General features: G+C 46.2%; 2 protein-coding genes across 3 annotated transcripts in view; both read left to right on the top strand.

Moving 5' to 3' along the window:
* Positions 1–830: 830 nt before the first annotated feature.
* Positions 831–12,425, top strand: ccni (cyclin I). Its single transcript, XM_076029289.1, has 10 exons — positions 831–1,059; positions 2,519–2,678; positions 7,661–7,795; positions 9,568–9,642; positions 9,768–9,908; positions 10,585–10,713; positions 10,805–10,906; positions 11,368–11,506; positions 11,625–11,851; positions 11,957–12,425. The coding sequence occupies exons 2-10, from the start codon at positions 2,565–2,567 to the stop codon at positions 12,158–12,160; spliced, it is 1,266 nt and encodes a 421-aa protein (XP_075885404.1). The 5' UTR covers positions 831–1,059; positions 2,519–2,564; the 3' UTR covers positions 12,161–12,425.
* Positions 12,426–14,123: 1,698 nt separating this feature from the next.
* wdr7 (WD repeat domain 7) overlaps positions 14,124–22,237 on the top strand; it is a 75,250-nt gene continuing 67,136 nt past the window's right edge. Inside the window, exons 1-9 of one of the 2 annotated variants that reach the window (XM_076029288.1) lie at positions 14,124–14,300; positions 15,780–15,951; positions 16,052–16,158; positions 16,356–16,434; positions 17,025–17,199; positions 17,337–17,398; positions 17,703–17,822; positions 18,615–18,760; positions 18,842–18,944. In XM_076029288.1, the coding sequence (XP_075885403.1) occupies positions 15,793–15,951; positions 16,052–16,158; positions 16,356–16,434; positions 17,025–17,199; positions 17,337–17,398; positions 17,703–17,822; positions 18,615–18,760; positions 18,842–18,944 (951 nt within the window). In that variant the 5' untranslated portion in view covers positions 14,124–14,300; positions 15,780–15,792. Of the gene's footprint in view, positions 14,301–15,779; positions 15,952–16,051; positions 16,159–16,355; positions 16,435–17,024; positions 17,200–17,336; positions 17,414–17,702; positions 17,823–18,614; positions 18,761–18,841; positions 18,945–22,237 lie in introns of both variants that reach the window. The other variant, XM_076029287.1, reaches the window with a different exon arrangement.

Here is a 22,237-nt window from a genome sequence, read left to right as displayed (position 1 = left end):
ATTTCTTTTTGAAATGTTTTACTAACTTTTGATCCCCACGTCGAAGAGCACCAGAAGTACACTTTTTGTTTCCCACACCCAGCAGCACTCCATGTACTTATAAGTTTGCCCATACAGTATATGATGCAAGCTGTGCTAAATTTCCTTTCCAATGACTTTTTATTGGACAAAATAAAGTGAGGTGTTCTATGATGACAAGGTTTTTTATTAGTATAGCAAGCCAGTTGCTACTTTGCCTCAGCTTGTTTGCCTTCCTTTTCACATGCTGCCAAAACAACATAGCTAATGCAGAGTGGGATTTTATAAATTAATCATTTACCCCAAAAACAAAACAAAACAAAACAACAACCGTAAAAAATAGACTTTGCCACAAGCTGATGTAACCACCTTATCAATGGCCCATAAAACAGAACCATTGAGCTAAAAAAACCTAACCACTGAACAAATAAAAAAATAAAATAAAAAAACCCCAAAGACTCACACACAAATTTAGATTGAACTAAACATTTGTTTTTTATGCCTTAAAAAAAATAAAATAATCTAGATTAAATGTATTTCAATATATTAGAAATACACATTAAACATCGCTGATGCAATACGTTTGCTATTTTGCAAGTGCGTACACACTCGGCCCCTAATTGGATAATATTTGTAGAATTTATCACGCAAAAAGTGAGTGAGTGTGTGATTGGTGCTGCTATAGAAGTATTGAAACTATAATATGTGTCAGATCACCGCAGGTCTTTTCTCTTCACACACTTCATCTTCATCGACTCCTCGGTTCTCTCCGCCTCAGCCTGGATGTGGGCGGGGTTCACCTGACGTCACTCTTCCCTCAAGTCCCCCCCCCCTCATCGGAAGTAGACGTCTCCGTCTATATTCCGTTATTTTATTTTTCTATATTTTCCACACGGACCCCTTTTCCCTAAGCCCGAGCACCATGGACGCAAAGATGGACGACTAAATTAACCAACGGGTCCCCGATTTCACCCCTGTTTATCCGTGAACTGAGTGGACCGGATGAAATCCAACTGTGGTTGTCTCCGCTTCGCAGGGGAGGTAAGGCTCAGGGCTACGGCTATTTGCTGGAACCTCCATTAACCCTGCGACGATTTCCATTTCGTAGTTGTATTTATTTCACCGTGTCTAATTGCTCGGGCTTTCCGTACAGACCTCGAACCGAGAGCAGCGACAGTTTCCCCGAGCTTTTTAAACGCGTTTCTCTCGCTTGTTTGTTGCTGCATGACGTCACGGCGGCTAGCGAGTTGCTAGCGACGCCGAGCTGTCAAAACTCGCCTACAGTTCCAAGAAATAGTCGTGTTCGAGATTATCGGGACTGGCTTGTCAGGGCAGCTCGACAAGCTTGGTGCTTTCCAAAACAATGGGTGGCTGTGGTGAGGAGGAGGTTTTTGGCGTCTTCCGAAAAGACAGAAGGCTGAATGTTAGCCCTCGTCACTCGTCAGATGCTAAATGATTAAGGTCTAAAGTTGAACTTGAAGTAACCAGTGGTCAGAATATTGCATAACATTGTAATAAAAATGGGCTAAAGTGATCGTACAAGCGCTATCAAAAAGAAACTTATTGACCAGAATCTGGTTTGGATCTGACGGTAAACTGGCTGTTTTTTTTTTTTTTCTTTCTTTCTTTCTTTCTTTCTTTTTTTTTTCCTTAACAGAATCAGCGTCTTTACAAGGCTGTTGAACATCTGGCAGTGTCCTCGGTGCACAGTAGTCTAGTTCATGTCCGGACATGACAAGAATACATTAATCCAACACAACTGCATCTCCGTGTTTATATTTAACCTCCTTTTTTTTAAAAAATAAATAAATAAAAATGAATTGTTTTGTGCTTTATTTTGCTGTTAGTGCAGTGTAATATGCAGAGAACCATGGTCATCGTGACTATAGTCTATTGAATCATTTATTCATCATATACAGGTACTACCCGAAAAATGAGAATATCAAGTAAAAGTTGTTTTATTTTGGCAATTTAACATAAAAGGTGAAAGCAACACATTTTATTGAGCCATTCCACGCAAATTGACATCTCAAGCAGTTCCTTGTTGTCACTTTGCTGATGAAGATTTTCATCTTATTAAAACCACAAACACACAAACTCAAAAAATTATTATAAAATTTGAGGGTTTTTTTTAAGCTGCAATACCTGATCCCCATTTTAAGTGAGATTTTAAGTTGAATTGCAGAAAAACAACAACCTTTTCAGGATATTCTAATTTTCTGGGTGGTACCTGTATACAACCCTAACCCTCATCGTACATAATGGTTTGTCAAAGCCATCTTATTTCCAAATACAACTGGCACATTAGCATGAGAAGACTTTAAAACACCTGCACACTGGAACATTAAATGGAGGTTATTCACCTTTTTATCAGGAATTGTATCATCTAATCCCAACATTGAATTATGATGACGATGATGTCATCGTTGACGCCGTTAGTAATTAGTGCAGCACAAGTCAGCCTTGTTATTGAGTGTGGATGTGATGTGTCTGTCTGCAGGTAGCTGTATCCAGTGGGGAGGAAGGCTCAACCAGGGCAGGAAAGAATGAAGTTCTTGGAACCCTGGGGAAGCCAGAGGCTGTCTTGTCTTCTGGAGAAGGCCGCCTCTAGGGAAGCCAAGGTGTGGAGGATGTACGTGCCAAAAAAGCCCACCTCACAGGTGAGAGTTCAGCCGGCGGCCATCCGACTTTTCACTTTATCCAACAGCAAGGTAAAATTGTTCAAACGAGTTCACCGCGTCTCCTTTTGTTCGTCATAAACCGTTTTTTTTTTTGTTTTTTTTTAATCAGATGTAGGTTGCGTGAGATGTTTATTGACCTCGACAGTTTCGGAGGGAACTTCCTCCTTCTAAAAGTCCGACAGCCAGCCTTTCTGAATAGCCTGTGCGATTGTTGTTTTTGCGTCCAGAATTGGCTCGGCAAGGTTCTAAAATACAGATTTACGTTTGCACCATATGGGTTTCCTTGATGTTCGCTCACACCAGGGGATTAGGAGCGCTGGTCAACCCTGTAATTAAGTTTGTGAGGTTAGACTTTGTTTTGGTTATTGACAACGGACTTCGATTTATTTTTTACTAGCGATAACTCTTAGTTATAGCTCCGTCTTTTTTCTCTTTCAGTTTTGATTGTTTATTGATTGGTCAGCACTCACGCTGGCCCTTTTCCGTTGACGCACACCTTTTATTTCAATTGCCAGAAATAAAATCATCGCCTTTATTTTTTTATTTACGCGTTTTACTTCCATTTCCCCTCACGAGCTGGGTGCCAAAACAACCTTTATGAAGGGAAAATTGCTAAAGATTTGCAGTTTGGACCCGTAGTTTGTAGGACACGTGAGATATCATTTTCCATGTCGTGACCCGTCCATTTTACCCACCTTGAAAGAAGGAAATGTTATTGAATTGATGGTTTTGAGTCAGCAGCAGACTCCTCGTCTCACCCCGTTCAAAGGAGACGCATTCCTCTGTGACGTCACAAAGGGTTTGTCTCACCACAAGCTCGGCTGGTAGCGCCCCGGTCGCAGGGTGCAGTCCTCACATGGCATGGCAACCTCTTGCAGTTTGTTTACACCGGTATTCAAACCAGCTTGTGTTTTTCAAGGACGTCCCAACGTGACGTAAACTTTGTCGAGACGTTTCAGTGCCGATGGAAAAACACACGTGGCTCAGTGTGAATGTGTACGTTTCCAGTAATGAGGATGATATCCAGGTGGTGACGTGGACGATTGCTGCTTTGTTAAGTGAAGTGGCGAAATACATCTAATGGAGACATACATTTTGTTGGCATGAAGGCTGAGCACCGCCTGACTGATGAAATGAACGAGACACAAGCTTGGCCCGTGTCTCCTCTTTGTGTTTGCCGTTGACTCTTTTCCTCACTGAGCTATTTCATAAACTTGAGCTGAGTTGTTCAGTATGAAGCCTATGTGACCCTCTGCAGAAACGCACGTTCATGTCAGTGACTGGTACAAGATCATCTTTGACCGTCCTAGGGCACCGCTTTATTGTGCGTGTCAGTGACTCCAGTGTGTAGAAACCATGACATGTTTACCCCCGCACCCCCCACTTGCATAAAGGGAAAGATCTGCCGTAATCTCAGGGCGTCGGTCCAGATCTGCTCCCTCTTGAGTCACTGCATCATCATCATCATCATCATCGTCATTATGTCCGTGTCAGTGATGGATGCTTGTGACGCCTACAGGCTGAGAGGTTTTTTTGCGAGTGCGATTTGCGGTTGGCACAAACCTCCGCTGGGTCAAAGCCAAGTTGTTTGTTACGTCTTGTTTCCCTTAAGGACCGTTCTGTGGTCCAGCTGCTGCTCATTGTAAACCATTGACAAACGGTTTGATCCGTCTGCTCGCGCGACGCCGCCGTGGGCTAAAGGGCGGCTCACCGCCGGTCACGGACAAACGACGGGGAAACCTTGTGGCACGATTGGACAAATTTATTTATGCACGTGGAGGAAATGTTCGAGTGTGCCGAAGACATAAAAATGATAAATTCGAGGTAAAAGAACCTCATTTATCTCAGGATTACTGCTCGTGTTGCCTGTCAACCTCTTCTTTTTAACAAGCAGACGACTCGACGAGAGACGGACCCGGGCCTTGAAAAGAAAAAGGGTGCTGACTCAGGATGATCTTGGCTCGCTCGCTCGCTCTCAGCGGCAAAACTGCTGAGGCCAAGATTTAAGCATTTAGAGAAACACTGGCAGCAGGGCCTTTCAGATGCTGACACACAGCAGACTCCGCTGTCTGGCAGGCCTCCAGCTCTGCCAGAAAGGCCGGCGCTAATTCACTTACTGTTGGTAAACACACGTTGTGCGCTTGATGATCATTTAAAAAAAAAAAAAAAAGAAAAAAGGATGGACAAGCGCACAAACTTTGATCTTTGAGGGGAATTGTGCTGTATGCTGTGGTGTGAGGTGGTGACCTGCAGCCCAGTCATATGTGGATCCTCTTGCGCACCTTTTAGTCACACAAGTTCATCAAAGATCTTCTACCACATCAGGAGCTGTGTTTCCACGAGCCCCTCGAATTGCACAAAACCTAAATGTCGCCATAAGAAAAACTGGTGAACTTGGAAAAAAACTCAGATATGGCTGAAAAGTTTTGATGCTCTCATGATGAGGTGGTTATTCAGATGTATCCATGTAGAGGTACATGGCAAAGTTAGCTTAGGTTAGTGTCTGTTTTTTGTTTTTTTTTGTTTTTTTTGTACTTGTGCTAGCAGTGCACGTCGCATTCCTTCAACCCACTCTGTCTGATTGGACATGAGCCAGCTCAAACCCTGTAAAGCACAACATGAGGAGAATTACCCAAGACCTGCTTTTACGTTTGTGCTCATTTTTTTTTCTTTTATGTTTCCCCGATCGTCAAACCTTGTAAACAGACCTAACAGCCATAAAATGTCACATGAATGATTCCTCACTGCTGGTGTCGGTCCGCTGGCTCTGGAGGCCTTGTTTTCCTCGAAGAGCCTGGCCAGTGAACCTGCAGCGAGCCCTCCAGACACAGACACCTGGCAGGCTCAACACACTCACACACACTCACACACACACACACACACACACACACACACACACACACACACACACACACACACATGCTTCACTCAGTATTTCAGCTATTTGTCTGCTGTGGTTTTGAACTTTGTTCACCCCTCCCCCCCTCCCACTCTGACGGTGGGTTGAATTGCCCTGTGTGACCCCTGAGATGGCACCACTGTTCATCTCTCACGTTGTTCTCTCCGTCGCTCGCGTCTAATTTTAGGCTGCGTTTTCTCTCTGTTGTTGTCGGCACGGCTGCTTCGGCTGCCGCCTGAGGGCTCATTGCTTTAATATTTAGTAGCGTTGTAGCCAAGACCGCACCAACCAGCCGAGACCAAAACCCTATCAAGACTAGAGAGCGTGGCGATGGAGACCAGGCCAAGACTTCATATAGCAAAGAAAAATAACAACAAAACAGAAAAAATGACCAGTATCTTTTTTTTAAATTCCATGTTTGCTTCTTAATGGAACAGCAACGTCTCCTTGCAGCGAGGTGTCTTTGAATCATTTTCTTGAACATTTTGCTGCTTTGCAACCATTTTGAACCATTTTCATAAAATAAAAAATAACTATAACTATAAATAAGGTGGCAGGGTGTCACTCTGAGTGTCACCAACAGAGTGTAAAACAGCAGCAGTTGGATTCTTTTCTGTTATTATCGTGTTATTACAGTGTTGGCTGAGCCTCCACTGGTCTGGATAAAAAACCAGACCAGTTGGTCCACTCCGAGACCGAGACCAGACCCAGTAAAAATACCTCAGAGTCCGAGACAGGACCATTAAAAAGTGGTCTGGAAAGACCGAGACCAACCTCCAGTGCTGCAACATTGATATTTAGCATTTGCACACAGCAGGGGTGCGATTGCACACAACTCCTTGTGATGTGTGAGCCAAACAGAAGAAATGGAAAAGTGGGGTGTCGGTTCACTGTCTGTCTTTCTTTCTTTCTTTTGCTCCAGCACACAGGGACTAAGTAGGCCAGTTGTTTTTAGTTGAGATGCCATCGACCCAGAGCCTAAACAGTGTCGGGTTGCAAATATTTGGCCGAGACAGGCACACAGTCGCCTTCTGACCTGCATCCCCCCCCCCCCCTGCTTCAGCGCCGGCTGAAGGCCCTCATTCTGCCGTCTGAACGAGGAGCCTTGGAGCAAAGTGGTGTTTTCAGATCCTTCAACTTGGCCCAGATGGAGAAATATCAGCAGAACAGAGAGTCTGTGCTCGTCTTTGGGTGGCTGCAGTAGGTCGATGTTATCTTGCCACCGCCACTGCAGTCGTTCTGACATGTTGAGCACAATCAGGGGGTGGGGGGGAAATCAAGGTTTGTTGCGATGTGAGTCGTCAATCTCACATTTCCTCATCGCCAGGCGTAACTCGACTATGATAATGACAGAAAGCTGCTTTGGTCTTAACGTCCGTTTCCCCTTTATTTGCTTAACTTATCAGCAGCTGATTGAACAACTTTAACTCCCGCCTGTCGCTCTGTGGCCGAGATGTTTTCGTAGTCTCTGACCTTGGTCCTTGACAAAACCTCTGCAGAGTGTTGTTCAGTTACACTAGCAGTCAACAGTTTGGACCCACACTATGAATGGAATGTCTTTTCTTTCATTCCCGTGGCTATTGACATTGCGCTTTCTCAAAGGTAGACTAGATTTTGCCTTTTTTTTTTTTTTTGGACCCTGGACCTGCAGTCAGACAATTTAAATACGAATTCTGAAAATTAAAAAGTTGCGCATATAATACAAACACATCTTTTTTTCGTCAACTGAAACGTAAGGAAACGTTTTTTCTTTTGTCAAGTGTGGTTTGTGAAGAGGTTTTCCAGCAGCGTTGAGGCCTGGCAGTGGAAACTAGACTGAGAACTTCCCTGAAATGGTGCAGATTGCCCTGTTTTTGCTTGACATGATGCTTGCAGCGCACATTGTGCATTTCTATGTTGATATGGCAAAGAAAGTCCAAAGCCTGCCAGCCCTTTGTTCAAACGTGATTGTGATATCATTTGCGGTGACGGATTGAACATCTCCAAGGTGTGTTCTGCTGGGATGAAAGCGAAACCTCCCAGTGATGAGGCTGAAACGTGGCCCTTGTTGTTGCCTTTGCAGGATACAGACATCTCCCCGGCCCAGCGGGACGAGGCCGTGCGCTGGTTGACGGAGCTCCATGGAAAGCTGCAGCTGTACCCGGAGACCTTGGTGTTAGCTGTCAGCATCCTGGACCGCTTCCTCGCTCCCATCAAGGTAACATGATGATGATGATGATGATGATGATGATGATGATGATGATGATGAATAAACCAGGTGTAATTGCGGCCAGATGAAGAGTCGTACATTTCTCTCGTATGGTAAAAAGGGCTCTGCAGGTTCTCGAGGTTCCTCTGACCTGGTTCTGGATGGAACCTTTGATTGAGTTGTTCGGCCCGTGACCACCTGGGCCCTGACCCAGGAGGAACTGTGGAAACCTCCACGTGGTGCCACAGAGTGCAGCTGAATCCAATGAGGCCGATCCAATCGTTACAATGAACAGTGTGGCGTCGCACTCACAGCCCCAACCAGTGAGGAGAGGAAACGGAGACGCACAGTGACACAATAACATAATATATATATAATAATATAATGATACGACGTCTCCTGCTGCCGTTTGAACAGGAAGTGGGAGTGTCTGCTCGTCCTGTCGGTTCAGGACAGGCTCCACCCCCTCAGGCACCGCGGCTTTAACCTGAGAGTAAAATGTTGCGTTACCGGCCGCCTCGTCATGGCATAGACATGAATATTATTCATTGTTTGTTCAGTTGAGAAGTCTTTCTTATGTTCGACAGGGGTTTTCTGTTTGTGCTCCCTCGACGCGTTTGCTCAGAAGTGTCACTTGCTGGCGTCTTTATCAGCTGATGTTACGGAGGCGTGGCCCACCTGTCACATAAAAAGACAAACGAGATCTTCAAAAGAAAAGAAAAGAAAAGAAAAGAAAAGAAAAGGCGCGTCAGGAAATCAATCCACAAATCAGCCATAAGCGATCAGTGTCAAAGGGAAAATCACATCATGAACTGGGACACTGCCAGAGTCACACACGCAGAAGACAACCAACACCAGCGTTGGATTAGGGAGGCCATGAATATATGAATACACACACACACACACACACACACACACACACACACACACACACACACACACACACACACACACACATATTTATATTGATTCTTCGGGAAGCTCGAGTCACGGCTCCACTTTGAACTCGGCGTCCGCCAGCTGGCCGCTGCCACGGTGACGCTGCTCAGTCAAGTGTGCCACCACATCACAAGCGTCTCCGCTCTGACTCAAGAGCTGGCCGGTGCACGTCGGTGAGCGAGGCTCAGCGTCTTCCTTTCTCCCTCGCTCGCTCGCTTGCTCGCTCTGCCGCTGGCCCCGTCCAAGTTCAGCAAAAAAACCAAAAAAAAAACCAACCAACAGCAACCATTTCCTGCCAAGTCACGACAGATGGAGGAGGCCTGCTTGTTTGCTTGCTTGCTGCTGCTGCTGCTGCTGCTGCTGCTGCTGCTGCTGCTGCTGCTGCTGCGGACAGGCCAGGCCAGGCCTCCATCGGCCCGGCCCACACTTCCTGTCCTCGTGTCACCCGCGCTCGAAGTTGTCGCTTCTCGGTTGCTGAAAATCCGCTTGGGGGACGGAAACGATCAGAATATTAAACCCATGACCCATTAAACAGTCGGTGCCTCCGCTCCCATCCACACGGATCTGCTGCTGTCAAGTCAAATTTGTTTTTCCTGTATTTACTTTCCATCATTTTTTTTTTTTTTTTATTGCCAAACATATCAAATATTCATCCATAAAACACGTTGCTTTCAATGTGACTTGAAAATGAACCAAAGCAAAGTTACAACCAAATCTTTGCAGCCGCACAGTACTTCAGTGCTGTCTTTATTGAAATGACCGTGAAAAAACGGACAGTGCTGCGTGGATGTGAAACACTGAATGGCTGAAAGGTTCCTCACGGCTCCCTCTGCTCACCACAGGCCCGTCCAAAGTACCTGCGCTGCATCGCCATCGCCTGCTTCTTCCTGGCCGCCAAGACCTGCGAGGAGGACGAGGTGAATGCAGTCAGCGCCACACAAAGACAATTTTAGCCAAGTTAAAATGCACAAATGCTCTCATTTATGCAGGCAAAGTTTAGATAACCGTGTGTGTGTATGTGTGTGTGTGTGCGTGTGCGCAGTGTGTGCCCTCTCTGAAGGAGCTGGCTGCCTCCAGCAGCTGTGGCTGTTCCCCGTCAGAGATCCTGCGGATGGAGAGGCTGGTCCTGGACAAGCTGAACTGGGACCTGCACACGGCCACGGCGCTGGACTTCCTGCACATCGTGAGTCCACCACACCGTCCCGCTCCAAAGGGCTTCCAGTCTTTCCCAAACATTCCCAACGTCCATCCATTGTCAGTGCCCTCTGGGTCCTGCTCGCAAGGTGTGGGGGGGGTCTGCTGGAGTCCCTCCCAGCTGTCATAGGGTGAAGGCAGGGTGACACCCTGGACCAGTGGCCACTTTATTAGGACCACATAGAGACACACAAGCATTTACACTCACACACACACACACCTACGGATAATCTAGAGTTTCCAATTAAGCTCACGTGCATGTTTTTGGAGTGTGGGAAGAAGCTGGAGAACCTGGAGAACCCAGCAGACACATGGAGAACATGGAGAGAACCCAGCAGACACATGGAGAACATGGAGAGAACCCAGCAGACACATGGAGAACATGGAGAACATGCAAACTACACACAGAATTGAACCCACGACCTTCTTGCTGTGAGGTGGCAGCACTCAACAATGCGCCACTGTGTTGGACTTTCCTAAATTCCCTTCCTTTATTTTGTGTGACATTATCATGTGCATCCCATAGCGACACCCGGTGGTGACAATGCGTCACTGCCTGTCTTCCTACTTATTTTAAATTGAGGGTTTTCCTGAATGTTAATGGACAGGAAGGTGGTGATGGCTGTGTTTGTGCTGACAACTGTTTGTCCCTCTCACTCCCACAGTTTCACGCCATGGTTCTGTCGTGCCGCTCGGGCTTTTTGGACTCGGTGTTGGGGGTGAACCGCTCGCAGCACCTGGCCCTGCTCACGCGCCGACTCTACCACTGCCTGGCTGACCACACGCTCGTACAGGTGCCCCGTCACTAGCATCAGCTCAGCTTTTTTTTCAACTCTTAACACGCTTTGGCTCACGCGCCTGTATGCCTCGTGGTCTCTGCCGCAGCTCCGAGGATCCATGCTGGCCTTGGCCCTCGTCACCCTGGAGCTGGAGACCTGTTGCCCCGACTGGCTGGCTCTGACCATCCAGCTGCTGAGGAAGGCACAGGTACCAGGCACCAGGCACAGACACCAGGCACAGACACCAGGCACAGACACCAGGCACAGACACCAGGCACAGACACCAGGCACAGACACCAGGCACAGACACCATGCACAGGCATGTCAGCAGCAGCTGACAGTCTCGGGCTTGGATGAGGAAGTTGCACGATGATCACTTTTATTTTATCCTCTGTGTGGAAGTTATTCTGAGCACAGGGGAAACACACAAAAGTGAAGTTCCTCAAACTAGATCAAACGCTGCAGAAAGGACGATAGTTCTAATATCCACATCAGAACTGGCTCATTGGTGCTGAATCTGTAACTGTGCAAAGTAGTCCTCACTACGTGATCCTCGACAACAGGACATGACTTATCCACTATAATCAAACCAGTGTTGATTTATTCCCACTCAGAGTTTTCACTAAACCTGCCTCCTGTAACCCCCCCCCCCCCCCCCTCCCCCCACAGATCGACAGCTCCGAGTTGATTCGAAGTCGAGAGCTGGTGGCACGTAGTCTTTCCACACTGAAAGCTTCCCTGCCTCCCAACACTGTCTACATCTACCAGCCCCTGCACGAGGACCCTACGCTACCCCCTGCCACTCAAGGTAAGCCATCTATCTATCTGTCTATCTATCATCCATCTATCCATCCATCCATCTATCCATCTATCCATCTATCTATCTATTTATCTATGTATTGATTTTATTTCATATTGTTCCCCAGGGAACCTTACCACCGAGTCTTCCTGGGACCACCCCCCCGCCCCCAGTGCCCCTGCTGCCCGACCACAGGCGACTGCTGTTGGCCCGGAGGGAAGCCGACAGCCGTGGGGCGCCATCTGCACTAGCGGCAGCGCCATCCCGGCTCTGCGTTCTCCACCCAAACACTGCGGCCACCCCAACCGCCTGCAGAAGATCACGCTGCGCTGCAAGGCCTCCGCCAAGCGCAAGGTGAGCGCTCGTTTGAAATTAGAACTTTTTTTTTTTCCCAGCCTTTTTTTTTTTTTTTAGCAGGTTGCAAAAACATTTTTTCTTTTTTTTTCTCGCCCGTTTCAGGTGGAAGAGATGGAGGTGGACGACTTCTTCGACGGCATCAAGCGCCTCTACAACGAGGACGCCACCGCTGCTGTCCAGGAAGGGCCGTCGGCGCCATCTGGAGGCGGTGGTGTGGAAGGCCTGAGCGTCTGCAGTGTCCTGTTGTCCCGACAGGAAGGCAGCTCCTCGCCCTGCCCACCTCTGCAGCCGGCCGGCGCCCCCTAGACAACCAACAGGCGCCCGTTGACCAAAACCATCTTCACGCTGACGCCAAACCTTCCTGTTTCCTCCTCCCGCCCTCTGCCAATCAAGGTTTAAGTCTATTAAGTTCTCACACGCTGTGACCTCGAACAAGTCCGGGCAACTTTCTTAGCAATAAGCAACAAGTCTAAGAAAGAGAAGAGAAAATAAAGACGTTACATGGTGACGAGGCAAAAATCAAAGGCAGCTACTGTGGAAACGTTGCCTGACGGTCGCCAAAGATACACACTAACAAAACGACGACTTGAGTTGGATGCTGCAGAGGGAGGAGGTGGAAACGGGGGACGGCGTCACTGCGGAAATGGTTTTGGTGTTAGTGCGGATGACCCCAGTCCGACTGACCCGAGGTCAGTTCCCATCAGCCCCCACAGCGGCGAAACAGAGCCCCAAAAAAAATTTAAACATGAAAAAAAAAACAATGGAAAAAACTGCTGCTGCTACTACTACTACTACTACTACTACTACTACTATCTATCCATCTATCTACCTATGAATTATATTTGTTGAAGACAAATACAGTATTACAAAAGCTAAAAAAAAAATACATAGAAAAGTTGAAAATTTGATTCCCCCCCCCCCTCTCGCTTTTTCTGTCCCTCTTTAAAACATCATTGTTTGTCAACTTTTATTTGTTGTTCACACCGCGTTAACTCTGCTCCGTCATCTCCTCTTTATTTATTTGTTCAGTCCTCACTCTTTATGCATGTTTTTGTCTTTGTCCAACTTCTCTGAGCCATAGTATGAATGTTTCTTTACACCTAATGTTCTCCCATAGATAGAAAAAAAAAAAAATCATAGTAAAGTGCAATTTTTGATTGTTGATTAGATGCTAATATAAAAATCCCTACCAGGTAGTTGTGACCGAGAGACTTAAGTCGTCCTTTTTCTCCGCAGAAACTGACCACTGCAGCTGACCGTGTCTAAAAATCAGACTTTTCAGACTCCTCACAGGGGCCATTAGAATCTGATGAAATCCGATTTGAACAGTTCAAAACGATCTGCGTTCCTGAGGAGAAACGTCTCAATTGTTACCAATCGCGAAAGCTTGCTGCACCGATTTCTAGTTGCATTTTGGTGCACATACGAAATCAACCTGAAGTTTCTAATTCTATCTAAAAAGCTCGAAGGGCAGAATTTGACGTTGGGAGCTGGAGGAAGGTTACAATGAAGAAAAAAAAAATGCATCAAATGCTGTTTGTATCCCCTGGATTTCTGTTTAATATATTTGTATTCTTGCAAAAAGCTCTGTTGATCCCGCTGATGGGGGATGCTGGTGGCTGCCTCGGGTCCCTGAACGCACCGTGGCACAAAATAAATGAAGAGTATGGAAACATGAATGAGCTCTGTCTTTGCTGTGTTGAGTAAATATATTGCTCTTTGATGCATAACAAGGCTTATTGTATAATATAATAATATAATTAATTTACGTCGCACCTTTTAAACATAACAACACAAAGCAAACTGCTTCACAGTGGTTATAAACGTCTCACTGAATAGGACCCCACACGCACACATTCATACGCTTAGCCCAGGTTTGGGCAAACTATAGCTCAGGGGTCATATGAAGCCCGTTAAGCTTTTTAATGTGGCCTACCGAACTTGAAGATATTATATCAATAGTAAGTAAATCCTACAACAGCTGTATTTAGTCATTTTTTAAGTGTTTTACAAGTAATTTCAGTAAAGAGCTAAATATGTTGTGTTGTAAAGCTTTTGATCATTTTCAATAGACGTTTTCTACATTTCCCATGATATGTTTTTTTTCCTATTACGTGGTCGGTCACCAAAACACTCCATCTATCTGCTGCAAAAAGTTTGCCTCAGCCTGGCTTAGCTTTAGCGTTAGCGCAACCGTCATCGTGTCATTGCACACTTTGCGCCATAGGTGGCAGTGACTATCACAGACGGCGCTAGAATCAGCGCAAAGAAGAAGAACGCTGTCGTGATCAGCTGACTGAGCCGCTCGGGTTCGTCAGTGAGACGAGCAGCTAAAAACAAGGCGAGGAGGCCTGCCGTTTCCCCCCGGATATTGGCTCTGTCGCCAAACATTTTTTCATCGAGTTCCCCTCCAGGAAGAAATGTTCCACTGAAAGTTCGCCCATTGGTACGTATGTACACTGTCATAACCGTGTGCTTTGGGCTGTGCTAGCCGGTGTGGCTAAGCTCGCTAGCCGCGTCATTGCAGATGTAGTTGATCCGGAGCGCTTCACAGATCACTGGTCTGCTCATCCTCTGTGATCCTCCGACAGCCACTGGAAGTGGCGTTGAACTCCTAAGATCTGCTGTGTTCCCCATCACTAATAATCACTTGTCATCGATTTGTTATGAGATGTCTCCCCATTGCGCACTGCATCAAATTGCAGGTGCAAATGTCGAGTTATTGCTGAGAGACAGCAACGTCTGTCTAGCGTGTCGGCTCGCTAAGGTTCATTATTCCACCCACCGGGTTTGCGTTCATTTAACGAAGAAGTTTCTAGAAATACACCGCCGGTTTGGTTCTGGACATCATTATGCTGCCGTCGCAACGCGATGCCGATTCGTGACCGACTGCGTCGTGACAGGACTTCACGTTGATGAACGACTGTTGTTGTTAACGCTGTTAATTGAATGGCAGCATTTCTAGGCTTACATTTCTCGATGTCCATCGTTCCTCTGTCGCGTTGGATGCTAACTTGTATTTTCAGCATTTTGTACATTTCGAGATGTTGTACTTGAACCGGATCGTAACAGGGGAGGTTTGCACAATTACAGCAACAATACAGTAGGAAAGAATGGAGATTATATTCATTAGAAAATAAAGAAGTAAAATAAAAAATATTGATAGACGAAGAAGGAACACAAAAAAGACATTCGCATTATACTGAAAATTGGATAATTTTACAATAATAATAAATAAATAAAATAATAAAACGCCAGTTATGATTACGTAATAGATACACTGGGTTAAAAATAAATTACATGCACAATTCCATCTGCAGTGAGAGCTGGGAGCAGGAGGAGGACAATATATGGTGGTGGAGATCTTCCCTGGAAAGGAGAGGAGGAAGGTTGCATGCTTGTGTGAGTGAGACCGAGTGGAGATAAAGGCGGTTGAGGCTTTGAAGTGTCTACGTTCAACAGTCCAGACTGAGCGGAGGAGAGTGTGGAAGGTGTGATGTGGGAGCACAAAACAGGAGAAGCAGGGATGTGACGCTGTCTGGTTCAGAGACACTGAGGAGCAGACAGAAGACAGAGCTGGAGGTCACTGAGATGCTGAGCTTCCTGCATGGACAGCATCAGGAATGAGTCCATCAGAGGAGGAGCAGAGAGGAGATTGATGGAGGAATATTGTGCATGAGAATTTCGCTTGGACATTAATAAAATGTATCTGTCTGTCACAGTAAATAATAAACTCATGAACAGAGAACAACTCTGCGCTGCTGTGACTGCACAGACAGTCACACCTTCTTCTCATCAAGTGTGATTTTCTCCACCTGGTTCACCAGGAAAAGCGTTGACAAGCCTCTGCAGCTCGAGGTTCTTGTGTCTGGCTCTCTGTGACCGACGTTCACGTCAAAACTGCTCCCTGCGTTGTGTGTTTCAGACGCGTCGGCATCATGTCTGGGAACAACCTGGTCCTCCCCATCGTGCTATGGGGCCGCACAGCTCCCACACACTGCATCAGCAGCCTGCTGGTGATGGACGACTTCAGTACCATCATCACCGGCTGCCACGACGGCCAGATCTGCCTGTGGGACATGACGCCCGAGCTGGAGGTGCGTGAGCTTTTTTCATATTTCTGTCAAGTTTTCCGTCGCAAGATTGTAAAAAAAAAAAAAAGAAAAAGAAAATTCTCTTCTTTTGTCCTCGGTTCAGATTTGTCCCCGGGCCATGTTGTTTGGTCACACAGCCTCTATCACCTGTCTGTCCAAAGCCAGTGCATGCAGTGACAAGCAATACATTGTCAGTGCGTCTGAGAGTGGGTGAGTCTTTTTCTTACACTCAAACACAAAGCATGAGAAGAGTTGAAAAGCAGCCTTTGGAGAAAATGTTGAGCGTAAAACCCAGGCGGCTGCCGTTTGTACTAAAATCATCCATATAGAAAACCAGGAAGCAAGCAGTGACTCTGAAGATGTCTTGATGCTTGTTGACGGTTTTGAATTGCGACCATTGTTTTCAGAGAGATGTGTTTGTGGGACGTGAACGACGGCCGCTGCATCGAGTTCACCAAGCTGGCCTGCGCCCACACTGGCATCCAGGTACATCAAGCAGGGTTTGTCTCAGGGAGCTTCCCAGGTCGGGCTGATCTCATCACATGCAATCAGACGCTGACGCCATCAGCTGGTTTGGATTTTCACTGATTTGCATAGAATTAAAGACTAATGAGTTCAAGAGAGAATGAAATCAGAGTGTATGGGTATGTAATTAGTGTATACTGACAACGTTAGTGTCAATATGTTAATGTCATGAATGACAATCTAAGAAAATGTTGTGATTATTTCAAACTGTTAAGTTTGCAACAGTGTATTAAGGACCAGGTAAAGCAATGCAAATATTAAGGAAACATTTTTTTTTGCTTTGCCTTTTTATAACTGATTTATTAATTTTGAAGGCTGCCTTATTTATCATTGCAGCACTGTTTGTTTATGAGCGATGTTGCCGACAACCAGTAGGGGGCGACAGATGTCACGTTTAAAAGTTTTGCCAAGCATCATGAAACAGAAGCACTGTTAACCTTCACATTTATAAATACATATGTATATATATTTGTATATGTGTGTGTTTTTCCTCATTCTTCCTCTTCTTGTTCTTGTTCTTGTTCTTGTTCTTCTTCCTGTTGTGACTGCAGTTCTATCAGTTCAACATCGGCACGCAGAGGGAGGGCCGCCTGCTGTGTAACGGCCACTACCCAGAGATCCTGGTGATGGATGCCACCAGCCTGGAGGTGCTTTACTCGCTGGTGTCCAAGATCTCCCCAGACTGGATCAGCTCCATGAGCATCATCAGGTCCCACCGCACCCAGGGTGAGAGACTCAGGACGAGCCTCGTCTGGACCGCCAGCACCCAGTGCTTCTTCTTCAGACAATAACTTTTTGCAATTTGCATATGTTCCTTGCACTCACACTCTCGTGTGTGTGTGTGTGTCTGTGTGTCTCTGCAGAGGACACGGTGGTGGCTGTGTCAGTGACTGGTATCCTGAAGGTCTGGATCATCACAGCTGAGGTCAGCAGGATGCAGGTACACCGCCGTAGTGATCGCAGTCGCACTCCCAGGCAAACGCACTAAAGCACTGAGCATCACACACAACATCTGCACGGTGGGAAACTTTGTAGCAATGCTGTGGAATTCCATGACTTGGTCTGTTGCAGCCACTTGTGTGGATGTTCGTTGTCTTGATTTATCAATGCAAGTACAAATTAAAACAGGTCTCAGCCACAGTCGGTGGATTAAATGTATCTTTAAATTGAATCTGTATGCTTGTGACTAATGTATTTTTTTTACTCTCTGTGTGTTTGTGTGTGTGTAGGATCTGGACCCAGTGTTTGAAGAGGAGTCTAAGCCAGTCTACTGCCAGGGCTGTCAGAGCATTTCCTTCTGCACCTTCACTCAGAGCAGCTTGCTGGTTGTCTGCTCCAAATACTGGAGGGTAAGGAGAACCATGGAGGGACCACACACTGCTGTCAGGACACTGTTCTGCAGTTTTATTGAAGGGCGCCAACCAAGAAGCTACACACAGGGCAGGCATCTCACTTTTTTGCGCTTGCAAGAGCTGAAAGAACCAGTTGGAACCAGTTGGAACCAGTTGTTTGGAGATTTTGAGGGAGAAACGGCGACATCAAGTGGTTACATTTTAGATTATAGCATCTTTCGCTCTCCCTCCCCCTGCTGAGCTTGCCAGTGAGCTACGGTGGCTTGCACGCCCAATCTTGGACACCTCGTCCACCTTCTTCTTCAGTGGTTGATTTGAGGGACGCCAGCGTTCACCCTAATCATGAAACACGCTGTCAGTGCAGCTGGATTGTCCACACCAGGCTTCCGTAGAAATATGCTGGTGCAAGTTGCCAGCTAACTGGGAGCACTGGGACCATTATTGATCTATGGAGATTCTTGTTTATATATAAGAACCATTCTAAGGGTAGGAAAACCAAATTACGTTTATTGTACTGCGAGTATAAACTTTTATTAGTGTATTTAATGGCAGCATGTTCAGCTTTGACTAATATAAACATCATAAATCAAGCCAAATTTTACACACTGGACCTTTAAGTCGGCAAAAGTTTATTTTTCTAGATTTATTTTCTGTACAAACAAAAAGAAAATACCAGAAAGTCCTTTATGCTTAACACTGTTGTTGGTCTCCATTCTAAGTCAGTGCTTTTTAAAAAGAACTCCGTCATGGTGGTTGACAGTCGCTTTCCCTCTCGGTGCGACCCTGCAGGTGTTCGACGCTGCCGACTACTCGCTGCTCTGCTCGGTGCCCAGCGAGAGCGAGCAGGTCTGGACCGGGGGGGAGTTCATTGCCGCAGACAAAGTCATCATCTGGACCGAGGACGGCTGCAGTTACGTCTACAAGCTGCCCGCCAGGTAAGCACAGCTCAGGCCGGAGACACTGTCACTGTGAACACTGCCGACGTTGAACGTGTGTCTCGTCTGCGTGGCGTCCAGCTGTTTGCCCGCCAGCGAGCATTTTCGCAGCGACGTGGGGAAAACCAAGGAAGGCTCCATCCCTCCGCTGGTCTACAGCATCGTCAACCACTCGGACAAGCAGGTCAGTACGGGCTCCTTCAGCGCCTTGAGTCCCTTTACTTTTGAAAAGAAGGAGAAGAGTGGTAGCAAATCATTTCCCTTTACTCTGCTTTAACTGTTTCTTGGTGGTTTGGCAAACAGGAAGTAAACACTTGACTGTGGTAATTGGTGTCCAGTGAAGGATCATTCTGGGTGCAGGGTTTTCTAATGCTTTTATTTTGAAGGCTGTTTTGTTTTTTTTTGCCTTTGGGAACTTTATTTCAGACTTGAGTTTAAATTGCTTTTAAAATTAAAAATACCTGCTAATCTTTTTCATACACTTATATCCTCTGCACTACCAGTCAAACCTTTGCACACAAGCTTCTGATTGAATGGGTTTTCTTTCATTTTCAAGTCTTTTTATTCTGTAGATTAAGGCATCAGAGTGGAGGAGCCTTTATTTTCTTTAATTACAAGTTTATACAGACCCGCTAGTTTTCAAACTGCTTTTTTAGAATAATAAATTGCACCGTTAAAAACCACAATGGAGCGAAGTGATGGATTTCGAGCCGAGACGAGCGCCCCTCCCCCACCCCTCTCAGTTTGTGTGTTTTTACGCATTTGTTTTTTTTTTGTCTCATCAGGGTTCCCACCACACGCACGCACGCACTAGACTCAGACTGCAGCAGGTTGTCGCACTGTTGCAGAAAACTAATAATGACGGTGTTGCTGCAAAAGGTGCATTTTCAGTGATGAAAAGTAAAAATAAAAAAGAAATGCTTTATGTTTTCAATATTTTTTAGATTGTGTTACATCCAGACCTAATCTGTAGACAGTCCTGACTGAGGCACGCGAGTCAAACACTGACACCTTGAGGAACTTCAGCACCTTCTACCACTGGGCCTAATGATTGCGTGTGTGTGTGAGACCCCTGCTGTTCTGTGTCTTCCGCTTGGGTTTTGATTTTTTTTTTTCCTTTGGACCTTCAGTATCTCGTTGTGTTATTTGTTGTCTGTGTCCTTTTTGTCGTTTTTTTTCCTGTTGTTTTTTTTTGGTATCTGCTGCGGCGCCGCCACGGCCCCTCCCTCCTCCACCTCCTCAGGAAGGAGAGGGAGTCGAGGAGCAGGTGGTGTGCCTCCCCGCCGGCCACTGCGACTTGGAGCTCTACACCCCACAGCCGCTATGCCGTCACCGGCCTATAGAGGCGCCAGTAAGCCCCTTTCCCCCCCACCCCGGGAGTAAAGTGCACTGAAGTAGAAGGCAGGAGGGTGAAAGTTGTTGGCTGAGCTGCAAGGCTTGAATATTACACTGCTCACTGATGCAAGTGTTCAATATGTCGTCGTCCCCCCCCCAGTATAGTGACTCTCACCTGCAAGCAAGTCAACGCATTCTGAGTGTGTGCAAAAAAGTGCACTTTCTGTATATAACGATGTAATTACAAGTACTCAAGATTTTTTTTAAAACGCAGCTACATTTACCCAACAATAATGCTGTAAACGTCGTAATGATTTTGTGGCATCACTGAGGTTAATTTCTGTGTCCACTGTCAGATGTTTATTCTGGGGATGAACAAAAACATTAACGAGTTCCTGAATCATAATTTAAAAAAAAAATATATATATATTCTCAAGCAAAGTTACTCAGCAGTGAGCTCAGAACAGATAAAAAAAAAATCTGAAGATGCAGATACAAATTTGAAGATTATCGAAGACCGTCCTCGAAGGAAAAAACAGTCAGTTTACAGTTATTATTATTATTATTGTTATTATTATTATTCGGCCTTGTAGTTTGCAGCTCAGCCGTGTAATGAGGAGCAACCAGAGAGGGCAGCAGTGAGCTCGCAGCAGGCATCTGCTCAGCGACTCGTGTGCAGTCCACATTGTGGCCACCACGTCGGTGGTCGGGACTCTTTGTTTAGTTTGGAAAGTGAAATTTCATTCAATGTCATTTTGACCAGTCTTCTGTAGTTTTCTTCAAGAAAAGAACCCCAACAAGTAATGGAGGGAAATGGAAGAAAATTTTCCTTCTGCAGTTTGCAGAGGTTTCTCCAAGTGTTGAAGCTTGGTGGGAGAATAAAGTCCAGAGTTGAAGCTACTGAGTAGCAGACTGTTGAGGTTGCTCCTCTTTTTGGCTTCTCTCCTGCCTGCCTGACTGACTAAAAGACTGAACTCATTCTACTGATCACATGCTCTCCTCCCACTAAAACAAAACTCCTCCTCCTTCTCCTCCTCCTCACCATCTGTCTTCATCCTGATGAAGATGCATGCAAAGTCCCCGGGCCGCTCTGTCACCAGAACATGACCCACTTTGCTTTCTAGGGCAGTGAGGTCAGTCAGCAGGAACGTGATAGATGCACTGTTGTATTGTTGCACTTCAGAAGGGACTTGGTCAGGTGAGCTGATGCTGCTCAGTGTTAGTTTATTACACAGGCGTAGCAAACTGAACTGAATGACGTCCATCAACACAGGGCTAATACTGGCATCTGTGTGCTAATGGGCATTTTAATTACTCCAGTCACATGTTCCTTCATGCAGAGGGTGAGGGACAAAGCAGATTAGCCCAACACAACCTCTACCACACACACACACACACCAAACTAGGTTTTGCTTTTGTCCTTTTTCTGGCTGAAACATGCACAGCTCTCCAATGGATGGGTGACCACTCGTTCCATCCAAACCGTGTGTGCACTGCATGTTTTTACGTGTGTGCGTGTTTGTGTGTGTCCATGTCCAACATACATTCCTGTGTGGACGCCCGGCTGCCATTCCACTCTCTCTGCTCCTCCGTAAATTGTCCGACGCCGTGACGACGTCGACGTCCACTTTGGCCTCTTGTCAGCGGCGTGTTGCCCCCGAGCCTCTCAACGTCTGCTTGAATTTGATGGCGTGTGCAACAGTCACTTTCCTGAACCTGTAAATAAGCCATGATAAGCACTTCCAGATTTTATTTCTTTGTCAAACCGAGCAAGGCGCACTGACTCTCCTTCTAGATCAAGTCTTAAACATCCGCTCAGCTACATTGACAGCTTAGCGATGCCCATTTCTTACCCGGTAACAACCGGCGCTGTTGTGCGACTGCTTGCCTGTGTTTCTGGCTCTTGGATTTACCCATGATGCATTATTCGTCTCAGGACAGGTGCTTTATCAAGCTAGCTGAATGATCATTTGTAGATGTTTACACTTCTGATAACTGCAAAGACCCCAACCCACCCACCCACTGCAGTTCCTCATTGAAACTCCCCAATAGTTAATTTTGTTTTGTGGCCCCCAGCATTGCCCCCTTGTGTTTGTAGCAACACCATAATATGACAACTAGCACTTTATTCCCTCATTACGT

The sequence above is a fragment of the Nelusetta ayraudi genome, unplaced genomic scaffold, assembly GCF_046127955.1.
Source record: "Nelusetta ayraudi isolate G7.1 ecotype Tasmania unplaced genomic scaffold, CSIRO-AGI_Nayr_v1 ptg000026l, whole genome shotgun sequence".
Classification (NCBI taxonomy): Eukaryota; Metazoa; Chordata; class Actinopteri; order Tetraodontiformes; family Monacanthidae; genus Nelusetta; species Nelusetta ayraudi.
The sequence above is the reverse complement of the archived record's forward strand: the minus strand, read 5'-3'. Positions and strand labels throughout refer to the sequence as shown.

Coding starts and splice junctions, on each gene's coding strand:
- ccni (XM_076029289.1), top strand. CDS start 2,565: ATGAAGTTCTTGGAACCCTGGGGAAGCCAGAGGCTGTCTTGTCTTCTG. Junction 7,796..9,567: donor GCTTCCTCGCTCCCATCAAG/GTAACATGATGA, acceptor TGCTCACCACAG/GCCCGTCCAAAGTACCTGCG. Junction 9,909..10,584: donor CGCTGGACTTCCTGCACATC/GTGAGTCCACCA, acceptor TCACTCCCACAG/TTTCACGCCATGGTTCTGTC.